This window comes from Melospiza georgiana, chromosome 1, assembly GCF_028018845.1.
Source record: "Melospiza georgiana isolate bMelGeo1 chromosome 1, bMelGeo1.pri, whole genome shotgun sequence".
Lineage (NCBI taxonomy): Eukaryota > Metazoa > Chordata > Aves > Passeriformes > Passerellidae > Melospiza > Melospiza georgiana.
The window spans coordinates 118,411,403-118,431,437 of record NC_080430.1 but is presented as its reverse complement, the minus strand read 5'-3'; the positions used below and the strand labels follow the sequence as shown (position 1 = coordinate 118,431,437).

General features: G+C 34.7%; 1 protein-coding gene across 6 annotated transcripts in view; it reads left to right on the top strand.

The window, feature by feature from the left end:
* ASPH (aspartate beta-hydroxylase) overlaps positions 1-20,035 on the top strand; it is a 110,814-nt gene that overhangs the window by 40,968 nt on the left and 49,811 nt on the right. For 4 of the 6 annotated variants that reach the window (XM_058019436.1, XM_058019412.1, XM_058019455.1 and 1 more), the window contains 10 exons: positions 61-135; positions 628-789; positions 2,425-2,484; positions 4,049-4,105; positions 4,619-4,663; positions 5,440-5,475; positions 8,665-8,703; positions 10,040-10,081; positions 11,486-11,539; positions 12,483-12,527. In XM_058019436.1, the coding sequence (XP_057875419.1) occupies positions 61-135; positions 628-789; positions 2,425-2,484; positions 4,049-4,105; positions 4,619-4,663; positions 5,440-5,475; positions 8,665-8,703; positions 10,040-10,081; positions 11,486-11,539; positions 12,483-12,527 (615 nt within the window). The remainder of the gene's footprint in view (positions 1-60; positions 136-627; positions 790-2,424; positions 2,485-4,048; positions 4,106-4,618; positions 4,664-5,439; positions 5,476-8,664; positions 8,704-10,039; positions 10,082-11,485; positions 11,540-12,482; positions 12,528-20,035) is intronic. The other 2 variants (XM_058019421.1, XM_058019445.1) reach the window with 2 other exon arrangements.

Here is a 20,035-nt window from a genome sequence, read left to right as displayed (position 1 = left end):
AGTTAATGTTTAGATTTTGCCTTTTGCGCTTACCTTCACTGCAATTTATAATCCTTTTAGAGCACAAGACTGCTGACATAGAATTGGAAGAGGAAATTCAATCTGTTCTTCATGAAGCTCTCCATTCCCATCCTGGTAATGCATTAACACTTAGAAATCACTGAAGAGTTTATAAATACTGCCATAGGCTAGATGAATCTCAGAGTCTGGTTTTGGTATGCACTTAAAGTACTTTTGCCTGCATAAAACATTCAAATCAACTCATTTGTCATTTTCAAAAAAATTCAGAAAGTTCAGTCACCAAATCCTAAAACTGTGTCTTCTTACCCAGACTTGTTTGGCAGTAATAGCTTCAATCATTTATTTAACAAAAGCTTCCTCAAAACACTGTATAGAGGGCAAGAGTGGACAGAGCAGAGTTGGCCTTTATTGTGGGCAAAGAAGGTCCTGGCAAGTTGGGTTTATAATGCTGGACTGTGCAGATAAGTTTTCTGTAATTCCCCATTCCCTTTGGAGACTAGCTGGAAAGCACTAAGGGTGTACTGAGGACTGAATATTTGCTGGTAATAGAATATACCAAAGAAAATGTATTCAATTTATTCACTAACAATCTGCATTGTTGCTTAGGAGAAAGACATGAAGATATAGATGAAAGTGTAAGTGACCGGTGGCAAGCAAAGGAAGAAATACATGGAGAAACTTTTGAAGCTCCTGCAACAGATGACATGCTCAGAGAATTTGAGACTGAAATTTCAGAAGCATATGAGACACCAGACTCAGTTCAGAAAGGTATCTGAAAGACTAAATACATTTTAAATAAATCTGTAAAAGAAAACCCAACCCTGACAAATGAAAATGTGTCTCATTAAAACCTGGACTTGTAATTTCTGCTTAAAACAGAGTCTTAGGAAGTGCCAACCACAGCATTATTTAGCAAATGCATATATTTTAAGTCAAAATGGGATATTTTAATGCTATGTGTTTTGCAATCCAGGTAACTGTATATTATTAATTGCTACTCTATGGGCTTTCAACAAAGTTATTCTGTTCTCCAATATGCATATCTCTCCCCAAGAGAGGCATGAATATAATCATATAGAATGGTTTTGATTGAAAGGGGCTTTAAAGATCACCTGGTTGTAACCCTTCTGACACGAAGGACACCTTTCTCTAGACCAGATTATACCAAACCCCATCTAGCCTGGCCTTGAACACTACAGGAATGAGGCATTCACAGCTTCTCTGGGCAACTGTTTTCTGAAGCACTGTTCCAGTGCTTCATCACCCTCACAGTGAAGAATTTTTACTTTGTATATAATCTAAACCTGCTCCCTTTCAGTTCAAAGCCAGAACTCCTTTCCTATCAATACATGACCTTGTGAAAACATCCCTCTTCAGCTTCTTTGTCCCTTTAAGATACTGAAAGGCTGCAATTAGGACATCCCAGAGTATTTTTTCCCCCAGGCTGAACCCCAGTTCTCAGCCTTTTTTCACCTTCGGAGATGCGTTCCATGTCCAGTCTTTCATGTACCAGACCCCCAAGTGCTTCTTGGTGAGACTGCTCTCAATCTGTTCATTCCTCATCAGTAAAACCTGTATGGAGTCTGCTTCTGGACCTTTTGGTGTATTAAACTAAATTTGATAGTTTATTAAAACAGTATTTTCTATATTTTATTCTCATTCTCCTTTCATTCAGATATGGCTCCCTAAGAGCATTAATTATATTTAAGTCCTGCAGAGATGAAGACATCATATAAAGATGCTCATATCTTGTCACCTTGGGGCATTGACTGGATAATGAAAATTGAAGTCAAAATATTAAAGCAGAGTTATATGATCTAAATCCAACTAGGGGGAAATTTTTCTGAATGCTCTTTATTTGTACTGTTGAAATTTTTACCTATCTCTTAATATCTCTTGATACCTTTTGATAAAACCCATATAATCAATGTCATATAAAAACTGTGATGTCTGGAAGTGCACTGAGATTGTTTCTTCACAATCAAACTCTTTAGTCCGGGTCTATTAAAGCTCCTTGTTTCTGTATATCTCTTACTCATCCACAGCACAAGTCAAAGTAGAAGACTAGAGGAGAAATTCAAATTCCATTTACTTTGAATCTTTGCAATTAAGAAGGCAAAGTGAACATATTCTTCTTTCCTCCAATTTATTCAGAAATTTCTGTGGAGAGTCATCTTTTTTTGAGAAAATGTGTATAGAGTTTATTCATATATACACATTCTCAATATTGTATATAAATGAAATAGTAACTTTTTTTCAGTCTATGTATACATGTCTTGCTGCTATTAGGGGAAATTTGCTTAGAATACAGCTTGTTCTTACATAATATCTGTTAGAGGGTTTGTGTTATTGTTTATTGATTTAAAAAATGTTAAAATTTGTGCAAATGTATTTATTTCTCAGATGCTGATCCAATGGTGGAAGATGTTGGAGTAGTGGAGTCTGAATCATATGAAATTCCAGGTATCATTTTGTTTTTTGGTACTCAATAATAATGGTTTTCTGCTTCAATGTAACAAATTATACGAGAGAGAAAAATAGAAAAGGTTAGACTGGTTTAGAAATAGATAATTTTGAATTTGGGTTTTTTCCTCTCAATTAATAGTTGTTATTGTCATGGAGAATTTTACTTTGGGATGACTCTATCATACTTGCTGTTGAAAGTCTTTATTACAATTAACAGGTGACAGGTGTGGAAACTTTGCTTTCATTGGTGCAAAAACATTTTATTTACTATGTGTTCCTGGCTATTGCGTGTTATTGGGAACTGGGTAGGCAAGTGGTCTGTGGTTGTACAGTCTGAAAAGAGAAAATGAGATTTATTGCTTATATTGTCTTCAGACAGTCTGTATTACTAAGGTTCTTCTAGAATATTTTTGGCATTAGGAGCATCCAGGTTTTTGTACCTTTCCTTCTGGACTGTTTGTTCTTTGTGACTGACTCTGCTGTCAGAGAGTGATTCAACACCAAGGATGTAGTTCTGAACTATCCTTGTTCTGTCTTTCTGCACATCTTAATTAATCTTGAAAGCTTTTTGAAATTTGGCTTGGACTAATCTGATTACCTTATAGTCATCTTGATGTTATGCTTGATACCATGTACAATGGCATTAGCTCATCTTTCCCATTCTGAAGAAGCATTAAATGGATATTGCAATTTCCCTACTGTCTTATAAGTATTTTCTTCAGGATTCTAACCATGTTTCTTTACAGTATGGACAGTCTCTTGCATTTACATTAGGCATTGATTTCTATTTGTACTAGGCTTCTTAGGTTTGATTCAGTGTTAAGACTTTGTAAAGACTCTGCAGTTGTGTTTGGTGTCACAGATGTGATGGAAAAATACTTGTATTTGTTTGATACAGCTAAAAGTGTTTATTCCAAACTGTGTGGGGGATAACTGGTTTAGAATCCAAGCTATTATACTTGTAAAGTAAAAGGATAAGCTACTCTACCTTCACTATTGTGTTTCCTCAGGTGTGTCATAGCGAGTATATTAACAGCATTGAAAAAAAAATGTAATTATATAGGAAAATAACCCCCAAATTTAGCCAGGTAATGAAAGGAAGTAAATTGGTCTAAATAGGAGATGCCAGAAATAAAGTATGTATTTTGCAAGGTCAGTTTCTGATTCATATCTTGTCTTCTATAGATCCGTCACCAAGTGACCCTCCTGCACATTAGTAAAGAAGATAGTTTGCAGTTTTGAAGATGGAGGATGTTTGCATTTTTTATTCATATAAATATTAAAAAAAACTGATGCAGACCAATGGCTCTTGTTGCTCTAGTTTTCCTCCAGAGAGTATAGCAGAAGGCCGGAAGAGAGAGTAGCCCAACACCTTCCATTAGATTGCCATGTGTCAAGTTGCAAGTGTCAGTATATAAAGTTTTAGTTTTTCAGTTTTCAGCTAAGGAGCTACATTTAGCCATTGATGGACTCATTTTGGATACAAGTTAAAACAATGAAATATTAGACATATTTAATATCCTAATTTCAAGATATTTATTAGTTTATATTTAATTTACAGCTATAGATGATTATGTTGCAGATTTGGAAGAGAGAGTAAGCGATCCAGACACTCCAGGTTTGTAAATCTTCATTACTTCAAATGATAATATAATCACTCTTTTTAAAATGTGCTACAAAGTTATGTGTCATATTGACTGTTTCTTCACAGTTTTATTTTCAAATGGTTTTTAGATAGTTTAAAGTAGGCCTGAGTTTTATGCCACTATGTTACCATTACATTTGTGAGCATAGCACTCCATGATTCCAGTCTACAAATACTTAGACAAATATTTTGTTCTGTCAGGAGTTTCCCAGTCTAATCAGTGGACTGGTTATCCAACACCTTCTTATATTCCTAACTTTAGGCCTGAATACAAATATGCATAAACTTGTTTTTTTATGGTGTAGTTCCTGGCTGTATTTTATAATTTAGCTGTCACTTTCAAATAAGATATTGTAGTATTAAATCAGTATGATTGTTTATTTCATTTTTGAGCTAAATGCATCACCATTTTAAGCTCTCTTGTGCTATTTAGCTGCTTCATGAAAATTCAGTTGGAATATAAAATATTAAATATTTATATTTAAGGTAACTCTGAGATAATGCCAGAAGATGCTGTGGAACATTATGCAGGTACAGTCCAAGGTCTTCTTGCTTTTTGTTGAAGATTCACTGAATTTTGGCCCCAAACCAAGACAATCACATACCAAAAAAAAAGACAAACCAAACCAACCAATCAAACAAAAAAACCCACAACAACACACAAGACTTTGGAGCTTCTAGGTAATATTTTTTCAGAATGTAAATTAAAAATGTAGACATAATAACTTCCTAAGGAAATGATGCTAAAGCCTACATGAGTACTACATCACTGTAATGTCAGCTAAATGGGCTGAATAATATTTTGAGGGTTGAATTTCCAGGAGAATGGGTATTGGTATTTTAAATTGTATAGAAGTGATTTTGTGGATAAAAAATAATTTAAATATGCCAGAGATGATGTTGTTAGTGTGATGTCAAGAGGAAAGTAGTTTCTCTAAGTTTTTTAAAAAGCAAGTAAACCATAACAAGTAGATGCCAAAATTACTCTGTAGAAGTTAGCTATATATATATAAATGATTTATAAATAATTCAGAATCAAAATATTTATGAACCGTATAAGAAAGCTGCTGATATTGCTTTCTTTTTTAAATCTATCTTTTGGTGCCAGAAAATCAATCAGTTCTTCTACAGAATCTGTTAGAAATCTTCACCTTTGCAGTTTTATTAACTTTATTACTGTATGAACTACTATAGTTTCAATTTTTTTTTTAACTGAATAATCTTGTCACTGTACTGTATTGTTTATGTGTCTTTATTGTCTTAAAATTCCATTAATTTTCCTGTTCATTTTTCTTTTTTTTAAACAGAGGATAAAGTGCATGAAGATTACAGTGAAGACCAAGGTATGACAGTTGCTACATTTAGTGAAATTACAGGATCAAAATCTTTTGTTAATATGCAAGTGGAATTAATTTTAAAAAAAATTCCTATGCTGCCACATTACTTTGCAAGTTCTCAGTTAAGATTTTGGGTTGTCTGTTCAAACTCCCTGTGTTTGTAATCAGTCAATCAATCAATCTTTTAACACTGGTCCAAGTGTAGAGTATGCATACTCATTATATTCCCATGCTGGTCCTAATGCCATAGTTTGTACATATGTGGAAGAAGAATGTTGAAGGTTTTGCCATGCCTTTTTCCTTGTGAAACCCTGCCCAGGTCAGATGTGGTTTATTGCATCTGTTTAGCTCAGTATCACCTTTTCATCTTGTCTGTCACTACCAGTTCTTTGGGAATTACCATTTTAGTTTGATTTGGTTGATGATTTGCTAATGATTGCTGAGCCCAAATCAAAAGTAAACAAAAAGAACAGTAGTCACAGACTTGAAACAGAGGTGTGTGATTGTGATTCCTGCTGTGATATCCTTCTGGAGACTACCACACTTCAGAAGAGTTAAACCTTTAAGACACTCTTGTTTATTTCCCATGTTTATGTAACCTGAGCAAAGGACATGATTTCTACAAAATATTTGCAGCAGAAAACCTTGAGGTGCATTCTTTGTTATCAGGAGGTAAATTCCAACATTCTCCTTTGGGATAGAAGTCAAAATTCCATTGAAAGACTTTCAATGGCCCAAAGGTGTAATTAATCCTTAGCTTGTGTCTTTCTCAGTGTGCAGAAAATAATTATTTACCTCATTGATGGTGCCCTTGACAAAATGCCTCAGCAGTAATAGGATAGAAAAGCAAGTGACTCTAGGTTTTTCCCAGGGCTTATTTTTTACTTGCTTTTCCAGGACATAGTTATTTTATGATCAGTTCCTAATCAAGAATCACTTCTCTTGCTTCTCACACCTTGATATGAAGAAGTGCAACTTCTAATCTTTACTTTTCATGCTCTTTCATATGTAGTGGTAACACAAACAGAAAATGCTTCCATGCCCTTGTGAAGAGACATCTGCATCTCCTTTTTGACAAAGTTGATCAGGAAGGTCACAAAGTAAATTGCATCAGCTTTTTTTAAAATCAGTTCCAAAAGCATTTAATATTCTGCAGTCTCTTCTGGCACCCCGACACAATAACAGTGAATCACTCTATTTTGTGACTCACAAAAATACAGTGATTCATTTACTTCAGGAGGCAGCAGTGCCTCTCTGGACTGTAATGAGAGTTTTAAATAGTATCAGATAAATCCCCCTACACTTTCTTTATTCTTGCCACTCCTCTGATTTGGACAATAAGGAGAATAGGAACTTCCATTCTTTTTCTCAAAAGGAAATTGTAAGGTAGCATGTGACTGTCAAAAAAAAACTATTATTCTTGGCTATTAAATTGTCAGGCTTCTTTATGTAGTAGATTATTTCCACAGTTCAACATAATCCATGGAAAACTGCTTTCCTCTTGATAAAATTTGCCTTTTCACAACATAATTTTACCTTGCTTTTAAGTTCCACCTTGAAGGCATTCTGGTTGTGAGAGAAAGCACAATGCATCCTTTGTACTTTTTAGAGGAATTTTATTTCAGAGCTCCAGCCTGGAGCAGTGGAGAAGAAAAAGACCAGTGAGATGAGGCTGCCTTTCTGTCACACACCATTTTTTTCCTTCTCAGTTCAGTCTGAGTGCAGTCCATGGAGTTTCAGGGCATGTTCATGTTCATGTGCTAGACACCATTTTAGCAGTTGCACCTGTTTTTCATCGCTTTTGTCTCTAAGCCCATCTTTCTTGTACCTTTTGACATGGTTTTGGTTGGATTGAAAGTGAAACAGCTTTACTTTGTTTTTGGGGAAGAGCGATTTTGGTTCCGTTTTTCTGAAGTGAAAGAATGCTTGGAAGCCATAGTGGAGATCTGAAATCCGTGCTCTCAAATGTGAAGCTTGTGGTTTTGGCATGGGCTCCAAAACTGCAGTTGAACCCCACAAGAAGATTCACATAAAAGCCTTCAGATGCAGTTGTCTGTGAAATCAGCAGAAGTACTGCTTTGAGTCAATTTCTCTTCCCCATTTCTATGACGTTTCCCCTCTTTTTTTTCTGGTGAAATATTTTCTTCAATCCTGGTGCTTTCTAGAGTTCTCAAAGCTAAAGACAGTGCAAGATGATTGCTGGCCAGAGCAGTCCAGTTTTTTTTGTGACTCTGGCTTTGTGAGGCTTGGTTATTAATTCACATCAGGAACTGCTCTAATAGGATCAGTGTAATCACATCACTGAGGTTATTGCTAATGTTAAAAATTCTTTAGTGGAAATAAGTGCCCACAGGAGGCTGTAAATGATTGATCATAGCATTTGGAATACAAGAACTCAGTTATTGTACATAATTTCCAGTTTGAAGAGTTTCCTACATTTTCTGGCCATGAAACTAGAGAAAGAAAGCAACCTTGAGATTTTCATTAGAAAGAAAGAGTTCTGGATGTTTTTTTAAGGATATTCTATAAGAACTCTTTTTCAAAGGAGTATGGAGAGAGCCACACAACCATTAGTAACATACAACAAATCTTAAATGATACAATGATAATATAAAGGTAGACTTTTTTTTTTGTTTTTCTTAGTGTTATGTAAATGGCCTTTTTCAGATGAGGATTAGTACCTGTTAGACAATTTAATTATCCAAACTGAATGAATCTTTTTCAGTCTAAAATTCACAGTAAGTGTATATTGAAAATTCAGACAATGGATAGCATTTTGTCTATTTTCAGACATTATCTAAAATTAAATAATGAATATTCTTGATCTGCTTCTTCTTCAGAATTACAAAAATTAGACAGTGCAAAGATTAAATCTATGCAAAGATTAAGAATGTAGAAGAATTGTAACAACTCTTCTGAGTGATAGATTTGTTATAATTGTTTTCAAAATTTCATCTCTGTGATAGAAAGTCTTGAAATTTCAGCAATATGTACACATATGGTTTGGGGTTTTTAATGTAGAATTTCTACTGCAAGCTCCAGAAAGGCTTCATGTATCTATTCCCCCAAACCAGGGAAAGTTTTTTTTAAGGCCTTTGCTTTTGTCATTAACAAAATAACTGTATGTTTAACCAAATTTTTAGAATACTTTGTGCGTATCAACCACCCAGGAGCTTTATTTTTCTTTCCTTTCAGAACCAAAACATGAAAAGCAGACTGAGACTCAAGATACAGGTATATACCTATATATATATATATATATATAAAATATTTTAGGCAATTTAGCATAAAGATAGTAGACTTAGTCTTGCTGTTTATATATATTGAAATACACAATCTGTGTGTGAGCTTCAGTCATGCCATTGCCAGTTATGGCAAAGGTTCATTACAGCCTGTGTTGTTATGAGGTCAGATTTTTACTGTGACCTGAGAAACTTTGTTCTAATATGCCATCCTTGAGGATTCATCTTGAAGGTCTCAGATAACACAGAGTGGGGTGTCTGAGGCTTTTAGTGAACAGCTGGACCACAATAGTTCATCACAGACACTGCTTCTTGAAATGAGCCCTCCTCCTGATCCTGCAACCAGTGTGTAAGATCATTCAAAGTGTACAGGCTGTCAGTGCTTTGATGCAGACTTCTTGCTGGTGCATTTGTCTAATTAGTAGAAGCAATTTCAAATTATTTGTCTGCAGATTCTCTCTGAGTTCTGTATACTTTGTTGTCTTGAAATACCTGCTCTTCTGAGGGTCATCTCAGACAGCTGACTGAAGAAAACTCACTATCATTTAGTTTAGAAGGAAGCCAAGAAGTTCTCTAGTGTAAATAAATGGTAACAATCTGTTTTGTCACCTTTGTTATCATAATCTTAAGAGGACAGTCAAATGAATTTTAAAAGTGCCATATTAAGAGAAAACAAAAAGAAATTATTTTTTCTGTAGAATCCATTAAGTTGTAGAGTTTCTTTGTTGTGCTTCAAGAAGGAAATTAGGACTCACAAATGAATTGCCTGTTTATCCAAATAAGACTTTTGAAGTTTATAGCTATGCAGGTTTTTTGGTTGGTTTTCCCTATGTCTAGGAGATGGAGTTGGTGCTGCAAAGCAAGAACATGGGAGTACTTGAATGTATTTGTAAAGATTAAGAAGCGGTTTTAAAATTTCAGTTATTGTATCATAATCCAGGCAACAATTGTTGAAAAAGTACAATTGAAATTACTAGCTGATGAATAGAAGAGCTATTTAGTGAAACAGAAAAGAATATTTAAGGTGTATCTTTCCCCTGGAATTCATCAAAGTGTCTGCTTGTTAATGTCAGGTAAACATGTCTACCTGCTAGTTGTGTTCTTTTGTGTAGTGTGTAAGTTTCATCGCTTGAGGGCTTGAAATCATTCTTGCTCTGAATGGAATGTTTTCTTAGCTTTTGAGGACGTTCCAAAGGAGGTGAATAAAGCCACAGGTATATATTTTATAATTATAATTGTGATCTTAGTGTTTTGATGAAATAGTTATGTTTGAAAAACAGGTTAAAAAAATCCAAGCTGATTATGCATTTTCCTTTTTATACTTATAGAGGAAGTTAATGAAGATTTTGATATTGTTAAAGACCTCTCAGGTATGAAATTTTATAGCTTGAAAAAGCTTTTTTCTTCAATTTATACTTATTAATATATTAAAAAAAATAAACAAAAACACAGCTGAGAATAGAATAGTGGAATATATAGAAGGGATATTTGAAGATCATCTAGTTCAAATTCCCTGCCATGTCTAGGGACATCTTATTCTTAGTCAGCTCGTTCAAAGCTCTGACTTTAGTCCAGCCTGAGTTTAAACACTTCCAGGGATGGAGCACCCATTACTGTGCTGGTCAACCTGTTCCAGTGACTCACCACACTCTCATAAAAAGTCTCCTTATGTCCAATCTCTGCCTCCCCTTTTTCACTTCAAAATCTGTTGTGCTGTTGCTACAGGTATGAGTAAAAAAATCTCTCTCCATCTCTTTTACAAGATCCCTTATTGAAAGGCTGCGGTAGGGTCTCACTGGGGTCTTCTTTTGTCCAGGCTGAACAGTCCCAGCCTGTCAGCCTGCCTTCCTAGGAGAGTTGCTCCAGCCCTCTGATCATCTTCATGGGCCTCATCTGAACCTGTTCTAACAGTTCCATGTCTGTCTTGAGCTAAAAACTCCAGAGCTGGATGCAGCACTCTGTAGGGTATCTGGGGAGAGACTCCTCTTTAGATGCATCCACAGATGCAGCTGGCCTTCTGGGCTGGAGGTGTACACTTTTGGCTCATATCCAGTGTTTTATCCACCAGAATATCCCAGTCATTCTCCAAAGGGATGCTCTCAATCTCTTCTTTCCCCAATGTTTGTTGATATTGGAGGTTGCCCTGACCCTGGTGCAGGATCTTGTACGTGGCCTTGTTAAACTTCATGGCATTCTTATGAAGTGCTTATTCCATTGCTCAAATTGAGCTCTCTGGTAATTTCCCACATTGCTACTCAGAAAGGTTATGTTGTAAATTTTTGTTTGCTGTATTGTTCTTGAAGAATTTTAAATGAGTACTGTGTTAAATGTAATTTAAAGATCTGCTCTAAGATGTTAAAAATTTTGTTTAAGTTTTTCTCAAGCATGATGTTGGTTGAGTCAGCTAGAGCAAAGTCATCTAAGCAGTTTAGCCTGAGCACTATGTGCAGGATTTGATTCTATGTTTATTTAGGTTTTCTATTTAAAAAATGTATTCTTGTATAATTCAAAGGGATAACCTACATTGTTTCACTCAAACAACAATTGTAACTAAAAACCTTCCAGTGTGTGCAGTAGAAGTCCTAGTAGGTAAACTTTTGGATGTGAAATGCAATTAGTACCATTTTTCCTACTCTTTAGTTAACTGAACTTGTTAGTTTGTAATTTAAGTCTTCCTTTTTGTTTGATACTAATTCAAATGCGTGGCTGCTAGGAAATAAAAACAAAATTATGAATGTAATGTGAATAACTATCAACACTTCTTTTCTGTCTAGGAATAGAAAGTAAGCAAACAGAAGATGATGTGGCCATTGAACCAGAGGAATCAGGTTTGTAAATTGTGTTTTCCATGCCTTTGCTACTTTAAAAATTATTAATTGGGAATGATAAATACTATGGAATAGGATTCTATGCTGCGGTAAAAATACATTAATAACTTTTTCTACAGCTATTTTCTTTCAAGGAGAAACATATCTGTGTTTTTGGAATCTAGCATCTTGGACTTTTTAATGACATATTTAATGGCTTAGAAAGCACTCTTCAGTTTCAGAAGTCAAGAGTGCTTTTTTACAGAAAAGCTGGTACCGATAAAAATGACCGTATCTGGTTATATGATGGAACTGAAAATTTCTTTTCCATGCTCTGTTTTCCACCAGCCAGTCAGGTGTGCATACTCAGGAAAGAGGGTATATGTAAGGAATAAAGTGGAGTGTCTCCTAAGCATTGAGCTCTTTATTTATGGGCTTCCCAAATCAGAGACAGTATTTACCCTCTTCAAATCTTCCTATTATTTACAACCAGCATCCTGGCTATTGTGAATTTTTTCTGGTGAGCTTGTGTCCTTTCAAGCATGTGTGCAGACTTCAGTGATGTGTGACATGTCTACTTTAAACATACATATAGAAATAAAAGTAACTGAATTTTGAAGTCAAGTATTTCACAGTTACACCTAGAAACATAATAGGTATATATGGATGTTTTCTAAGCCCATACTGTAGTAGCATGTGAAACTGGGATATGTGTGCTTTGGATAGTATAGTTTCAGAAATTTGAAGTATCATTTTTGAAACTGTGTGGTCTTACAATATTGGCCTACTTAAGTATGAGTCTTATCCTTGGAAAAATTTAGCCAAAGAAGTTTGCATCCCACTTCTGCAAAAGTAGTATTACAGAGCAGTCTTAATAGGTCACTGTGGAAAAATAAAAGGGGGCTTTTTGTAAATATTTGGGAAGTGGTTGAGTTTGAATTATATTTACATTTTTCATTTACAGAAAAACCTGTTAAAGCTGAAGATTATTCAGATGATGTTCAAGTAGGTAAGTCAATATTGGATGCTTGGTTTTTTTTCCTAAAAAACTGAAGCTGTAACTACATGGAAATTAGTAATCAAATTACTTTGCAAAGGGATATCACTATTGTCAAAGTTGCTTCTTGGTTTAGAAGCAATAATTTTTCTGTTATACTTGATAAATGCCAATGATAATTACTGGATTATATGAAAGCATTCCAAATAAGCTAGGTAGTTTTAATTTAGAATTTATTTTTAATGATTTCAGATAGAACTGAATACTTTTGAAAGGGAAGTGCAACAATTTCAGGTCTCAATGTGCGTGTACTTCCTCTCCAGGGCAATTATCGTGGACAATGATAGTGTTACTTCTCTGTGTGTCAGTCGGGTCTGTTGGAATCTGACTGTGGCACGTTCTTTGGGCACGGATCTGGAAACAGGGACTGTTTTGTCATGCCATCACATTTTTCTTGGCATAACTGATTTTAAGAACAAGAGCACTTCCAGTTTTTCCATCTGTTGCCTGGCAGTAGTAGACATGGATTTTACCAAAACCATTTTAGCATAGATAAGTGGTTTCTAAATTCAAGAACTGCATATTGTTACATTTCTTGGAGTTAAGTATGTTAGTTGCTTATTTGCTTGTTTTACCAAACTAGTTGTGTTGAGTGGAACACAGAGTTGTATCTCAGGGCAGTACATCAGAGAAGCTGCAATCCAAGACCTCTAACAGCTGTATTCTTGTTTTGTGTTGGTTAGCCTGAACCCCCTTTCTGGGTTAGTTATTCTTTGTACTATGCAGGAGCTCTTACAAGATGTGGTGCTCAGAGTTGTGCATTGTTGGTTGTTTGTTTTTTTTTCCTTAGACTATTTGTATTTGGTTCTTAGTCATGCCAAAAGTAGCCAGAGAAGTGAAGAAAGCACAGGAGGCCTTTTGTGGTTGTCCAGTACAGATTGGAGGCATGGTTTAGTTCATGTTTCAGTTTGTGTGCTGAACCTTAGCTGAGGAGTTTGAAATGCTCCTATTGGTGCATAACTGTGTTGTCTGCAAGGTCTTTCCAAGCTGTTTATCACAACAGCCATGTGGTGTGTTGGAAAGTTGAAGCCATAGCTATTATTTAATAGATGCATTAACTGAAAGTGTTTTGTTTCATAATGAACATGAGGTATTCTTAACCAAAGCTTATAATCAGTGTAGAAACAAACAGTAGCTATCTTTGACAGTATGGGCAAGCAGTTCAGCAAAGGTAATCTTCACTCAGTTTGTTATGCATCAAGTTGGAACTGGAGAAGAGGAAAAGATGTTTTCTCTCAGAAGAGGTTGCTTTTTAAAGTTAAAATTACAAAAAGGCCCTTAAAGAAGTATTACAAAATTTCAACAGTAGATAATTCCACCACACAATGTCAGTTGAGGATATTGAGATGATTTCTTGAATTACACACGCTATTTTGAAGTTCAGTTCAGCATAGAAGTGCCAAGTTGAAATCATGGGGTTTTGGACCATATTTCTATTGGGTTTTGTATTGTAATTTTAAATATAATAATTTTAAATTTTAAAATAATAATTTTAATACTGTAATGGCTCAATCTTGCAGCTGTAAATTAATTTTTCTACCTTCACCAAAAAATATAAACAACTTAGGTGTTTTATATAGTAGTGGTGGATTTTGAAATATGCCATTTTGAATCATAACATCATTTAGATTGGAAAAGACCCTTAAAGTCAAGTCCAGCTTTAGACCTAAAACTGGCAAGTCCACCACTAAACCATGTCCCCAAGTGTCATATCTGCACATCTTTTAAATGCCTCCAGTCTGGGGACTCTACCTCTTCATTGGGCAGCCTGTTCCAATGCTTGACCACCCTTTTGGAGAAGAAATTTTTCCTCACAACTTATTTAAATCTCTCCAGGTGCAACTCAGCACTGTTTTCTCAAACTGTCTCTTGCTACTTGGTGGAAGAGGCTGACCCTCACCTGGCTACAACCTCTTTTCAGACATTTTTGGAGAGCAGTAAGGTTCCTCCTGAGCCTCCTTGACTCCAGACTAAACAACCCCAGCTCCCTCAGCTGATCCTTATGAGACTTGTGCTCCAGACCCACCCCCAGCTCTGTCCTTCTCTGGACAAGCTGCAGCACCTCAGTGTCCTTCTTGCAGTGAGGGGCCCAAAACTGAGCACAGGTTTCGAGATAAAGCCTCCCCAATGCCAAGTGGAGGGCAATGATCACTCCTCTAATTGCAGATGTATTTGCAAATAAGATGGTGGAATTGAACCTAGTTATCCACTCTACTTTTGTTCCATTCTGATACCGAGAGACTCCTTGCCATTTTCAAACACTGCTAGAATGAGAAATAGCTTGTTCTACTTGGAAATTGTAGGTATTTCTGACTGAATCTTTTAGATTTATTCTTTTTTTACCTGTGGTTGTTTTCAAAATTAGTGCAACACACCATTTAAATCACAAAATTATCTTGACATCTATCATGGCATAGCTTTTGGAAACACATAGTAGCAGCAGCACTGGAAGGAAGGAAATATTTTCTTCTTCTCTTCATAGGGAAAAAGTGAGAGAATCAATCAAAATGTGTTTTAAAGACACTTATTACAGTTATTAAAAACAGGTAATTATTAGATGTAATACAATGTTCGTGATCCTTTGTTTAGGAAGTAGAAAATGAAAATAATTTGATCACAATCTGAGCACAAAATTGAGCACTGCACTAAGTTAAAAATCCTTATAATTTGTGTAGTTATGTGGGAACGACTCTGAAGGCAGAAGAACTAGTATTTATAACTTTTTCTAAAAATCTTATTGTTTCAGCACATGAAGTTCAAGTAGCATTTTGGGAAATTGACAAAAGAAACAGAAGACATAAACTATTGGCAATAAATAAAATTTTATTAAATTATTAGTTCTTCTGCTATTAAGTATATTTACGTGGGTTTTTTAAATGTGAATGTTTCATTTTGAAAGCAACATTACTCTCAAATTTTCCTCTCAAATTATGACATTCACGTTTTCTGGGTTTCTTTTATATCTTCTTTGTGATGGAGGATTCAGTATGGGAGATTTTGTTGTCAGGAGACTTTCTTCTTTGTTTGATTTTATTTCATCAGTTGTTCGAAGCTAATATTTCCTGTACTAAGCAGTGGCAAACATAACTTCAGATAGTGTAAAAGAAATTCAGAAATGTCACTATGTAATCCTTATTCTTCAGTAGTTTAAATTATGCAGCTGCATTTGAAGCATGGTGGCACCAGTTTGTATCCAGTTTGGAGCAGTTGTTTGGTTTTTAGCTAAAACATAGCTAGTTTTTTGGAAAGAAAGCAGGAGATAGCTCAGAGATTGAATTTAGCTGTTAGGAACATTCTCATATCACCAGGGAAAACACTGGGTGTGGGATTTGAATATGCTGGAGTGCAAGTCAAAAGTTTTTTGCTGACTTCAGGACATATCACAAGAAAGTTCACACTAGTCAAGTACATCCTTAGGTACCTGTAAGTCCAGATTTCCAATTCTCTGAGTTTACTTCTGAAATTACTGCCAGTATTCTTTTCCAGATGTAGGATACTTCTGCTGTTATAATCTGCACTTTTATAAACGAATGGACTTTATAAACTAATGATTTGATAAACTAGATTGAAATATTACTGATTTGTATTTTCTGGCTAATCCTGCTTTACACTGACACATAAATTGCAGTGGTTGTGATAGAGTGGTACTTGTTGGACACATATTTTAGGGACATTGCAGGTTTAGGGGATACCATTATTTTCTGTATGTGCTTGTTTGTGTTTAGATTTAAAATATCTAAGGGTTGCTCCACTCCTCCCCTTTGCCTTGTATCCTTGCCATTTTTATAACTCTACATTTATTTTACCAACTGCTGAAACCCCTTATATGTAGAGAAATTTCCACTTTAGAACCTTGACCCTTCCTCATTCCCTGGCTCCTCTTTTCCAGTTGCCTTTGACTTTAACAAATAAAACCCAAAATCAAACCAACACTGAAAACCAAACCAAAACCAAAATTAAAAATGTTTAAATGCATTTGTGGCATGGCCTAGATATTCTTTACAAGGTAAATAAAGTGCCATATGGTAATAAAAAATTTACTGCCTAGAAAAATACTTAAAAGTTTGTTTCCCACCTTATACAGCAACTTTGTGAACATTCATTAAGGTAGCTCTTAGAAATAATAGCTTTTTCATATTAACTAGTCTGATACAAAGTTGCATTTTTTAGCATTTAAGATTTTTTTGTTGTTGTTTTAGAGGAGTTGTGTTTTGGTTGGTCCTTTAATATAGATTTCCCCTTATTTTTTCAGATACTTAAAGCTTCAAAAGAAAAGTCCCTACATCAGGAGGACCAGTCCTAACCATACGCTACAAAAGGGGAGCAGATGGTTGAAATAGACCTTATGATGTAATTACCAAGCAGTTCAGGGTTTGGGGAATGAACACTAAGATGTTGTAAATGGGTTTTAGCCAACTGTCATTTTAGTAAGCATTTTTAACACTTGGATGTTTAGTTTACATTCCTGTCTGATATTTTTTTTCCCTTGGTCAAGTTTAGTGAATTGATTATTTTTCTTCTGTGTTTGTGACAAAGTTACAGCTTAGAGCTGCATTTCATGTACTGTTTAAGCAACTGTTAATATTCTATTTATAACATAGCAGCAGGTACATTTTTTTCAGATTTTAATATATATCTTTTGTTGTGGATTCATACAGTATGTACAGAGCAGTTTGGTCAAATGAAACATATGATGTTATGAATTTTTAAATGTTTCATAACTGCTGATATAGAATACAGCCTAATTGCATTTTATTAAAAAACACTAATCAGGCACACACTATGCTGTGAAGTTTGACTTATATCTCTTTGCACTGATGTTATGTCAACAGTTAACGACATGAATTTCAGGTGACTTTTAAAATACCCTAACAAGGTATAAAATTTGTGTTTAATTCATTCTTGTAAAAGACCAGATTACAAAATTAGAATTTTCAAAAACCTGTTATGTATGAGTTACCACTTTTTATTTATGCTCATCTGAATTTTTCAAGCAAAAATGTCAAGAGACTAGATGCTAGCCTGACAGGGAATCAGTGGAGATTGCAACAAGACTGAGTTGCTGGAATCAGGTTGAATTCAGTAAAATTATTCCATTTTGGTTCTCCTACCTATAATGATCTCAAAGCTAGCTTTAATAAGTTTCATATTCTGTAAGTTACTTTAAAAGTCAAATTTGCATAAACACTCGATTTGCAAATTTTATTTTGAAAAAGTATTTGGAAATTCAACCGTAAAAAAATATGATGTCAGAATTTAGGACCTACAGTTATGAATGCTCTTAAAAATGGTACATCTGAAATTTAGGTACTGAGTGATTTAGAATTTGAATATAACAGGTGTGCTTCTTACCTGTTCTGTGCTGCTGTTCCACAATTACGAAGACATATTTTATTCTTTGATATTTTGCATGTGTTCTTTTTTGGCTCAGGAATAATTGCTGTGATTTTAGGAAGTTGCCAAGCCTGTTGCAGGAGCTTAGGAGAAATAAAGTAAGATAAATTTATAAAAAGAAAAACCAATTTGGTAACCCTAACAGTTGGTTGCCTTTTGGTTTACAGGAAGGCTTTCAATTTCTGTAACACTGTTTTGAAGTCAGGGTTTTAGATGCTTACATTTGTAGTGAAAGGGGCATCATATATGCTTGCCCTTTTTTTGGGTTTGGGTTGTCAGTAAGACTGACATATGTTACATCTGATCAACAAATACAGATGTCCCAAAGTGATATCTTTAGACTTTTCAGGAAAGCAATAATACTCTTAGACTGTGATGTGTTTTGGGATGGGATATTCTAGTAAAATTACCTGTGATTGTGAATTGCAGAGCAATAATTTTTACAAAGCCATATTTTGTGAGGTATCTTGAGAATTATTTTAGAATGGTGAATGGAGGACTTTTTATATAACAGTGGCAGCCTATTTGTAGAATTATGGGACTGTGAGAGTATATTACGCTGTGATTGAATTTTAGTATTTTGTAACTGGGTATGTGATTTTACGTGCTTCATGTTTACAAAAAAATGCCAAGCTAAGCAAGGTCAAGTGGACTATTAAAAATATGTATATTTAAACCATTTTAATGTTTGGCTGCAATAAAACACAGAAGAATATCTTTGTCGTTCTAGTGTCATTATTTATTCCCAAATGTATTAAATATTAGGTATAGGGATAAATATTTGACTCAGCCACTAATTAATATGCTTTTTAATTGTGAATTTGAATATTAAAAAATGTATTTGAAAGTATTGTTCACAAGGGGCAAGTAGCAAGTAAAATAAATTAATTTTATTTCTGGCTGCTGTTATGTGAAGGAAATGGGTGCTATGCTAAGGTCTGTGTCTTCTGTAATTGTGTCGTGATTGTCTTTTTGGAGTATTGACATTCTGCAACCAGCTAGGCCTGAATTTTTTCCATGAAACATCATTTCTGTTTGTAACTCATAATGGATGTGATAGCACTTCTTCACAAACACAAATGTCTGGGAAAAGTGATATATCTGTTTTGCATACAGAATATTATGGTTATGGTCCATAGTTTAAACGAGAAATCTGATAAGGTCATGCAATTCTGTGAAAGCAAAAATCTTCCTTGACCTTTTCAGTTTTCAGACACTTCCATAGCTTTAATGGTCTGGTATTGCTGAATAGTAGTTTAAGAAAAAGTCAGAAGATTACCTTTTCCTTAGTATTTTCACATTGCAACGTAGCCACTTGTTATATGTCAGTGAATCTATGAAATCTTGGATTCAGTTCCTTTTTTTTGGAAATCCCAGGAAGAAATACCAGTAAGCAAAGAGTAGCATACTAAAGTTGTATTTTAATACTGCCAATTTACTACAGTTTAAGTGACTTTCTAACATTCTCTGTAATTGAAAAATTACCATATCATGGCACTTCTTTCTAGGAAGTAAAGAAAATAGCTAAGATTTCACATAGTAAAGATACTGAAAAAGGTAATGATCTTACTGAGCATCATTTGTAATTTTAAATGTTTCAAAAATTACATATCTCTAAATAAATTGTATTGTGAATTTATAGTGTTGATTGAGATTCATATAAAATCTACAAGGTCTGAAGCACATTTTTAATTGTGACTTGGGTCGTTCTCATATGCCGTCAAACATTTAGTTGTAATATGAAAAATAAATTTATCCTCCCTGGTAGAAACCTGCATGGGAGTCCCTGGTGCCTTGTTATGTAGTGATAGCACTCCTAGCCTACAGAGATTAGCTAAAGCTGTTTTGTCAGTCATTTTCATCTTGAATTATTTTGCTGGAAATGAAGACATTGCATAAAGGATAAGAGTGGTTTGAAGAGCTAAGATTTTTTTGTTTGTTTGCTTAGGCTACAGTTGGTTTAAGTTGATGAAAAAATAGTCTCGAGATTTATTATCATATCCCTTTCTTTGAGAGAGCACATTTTTAAGCCTTTGTCAGAAATAGCATAATTAAAACCTTTTGCA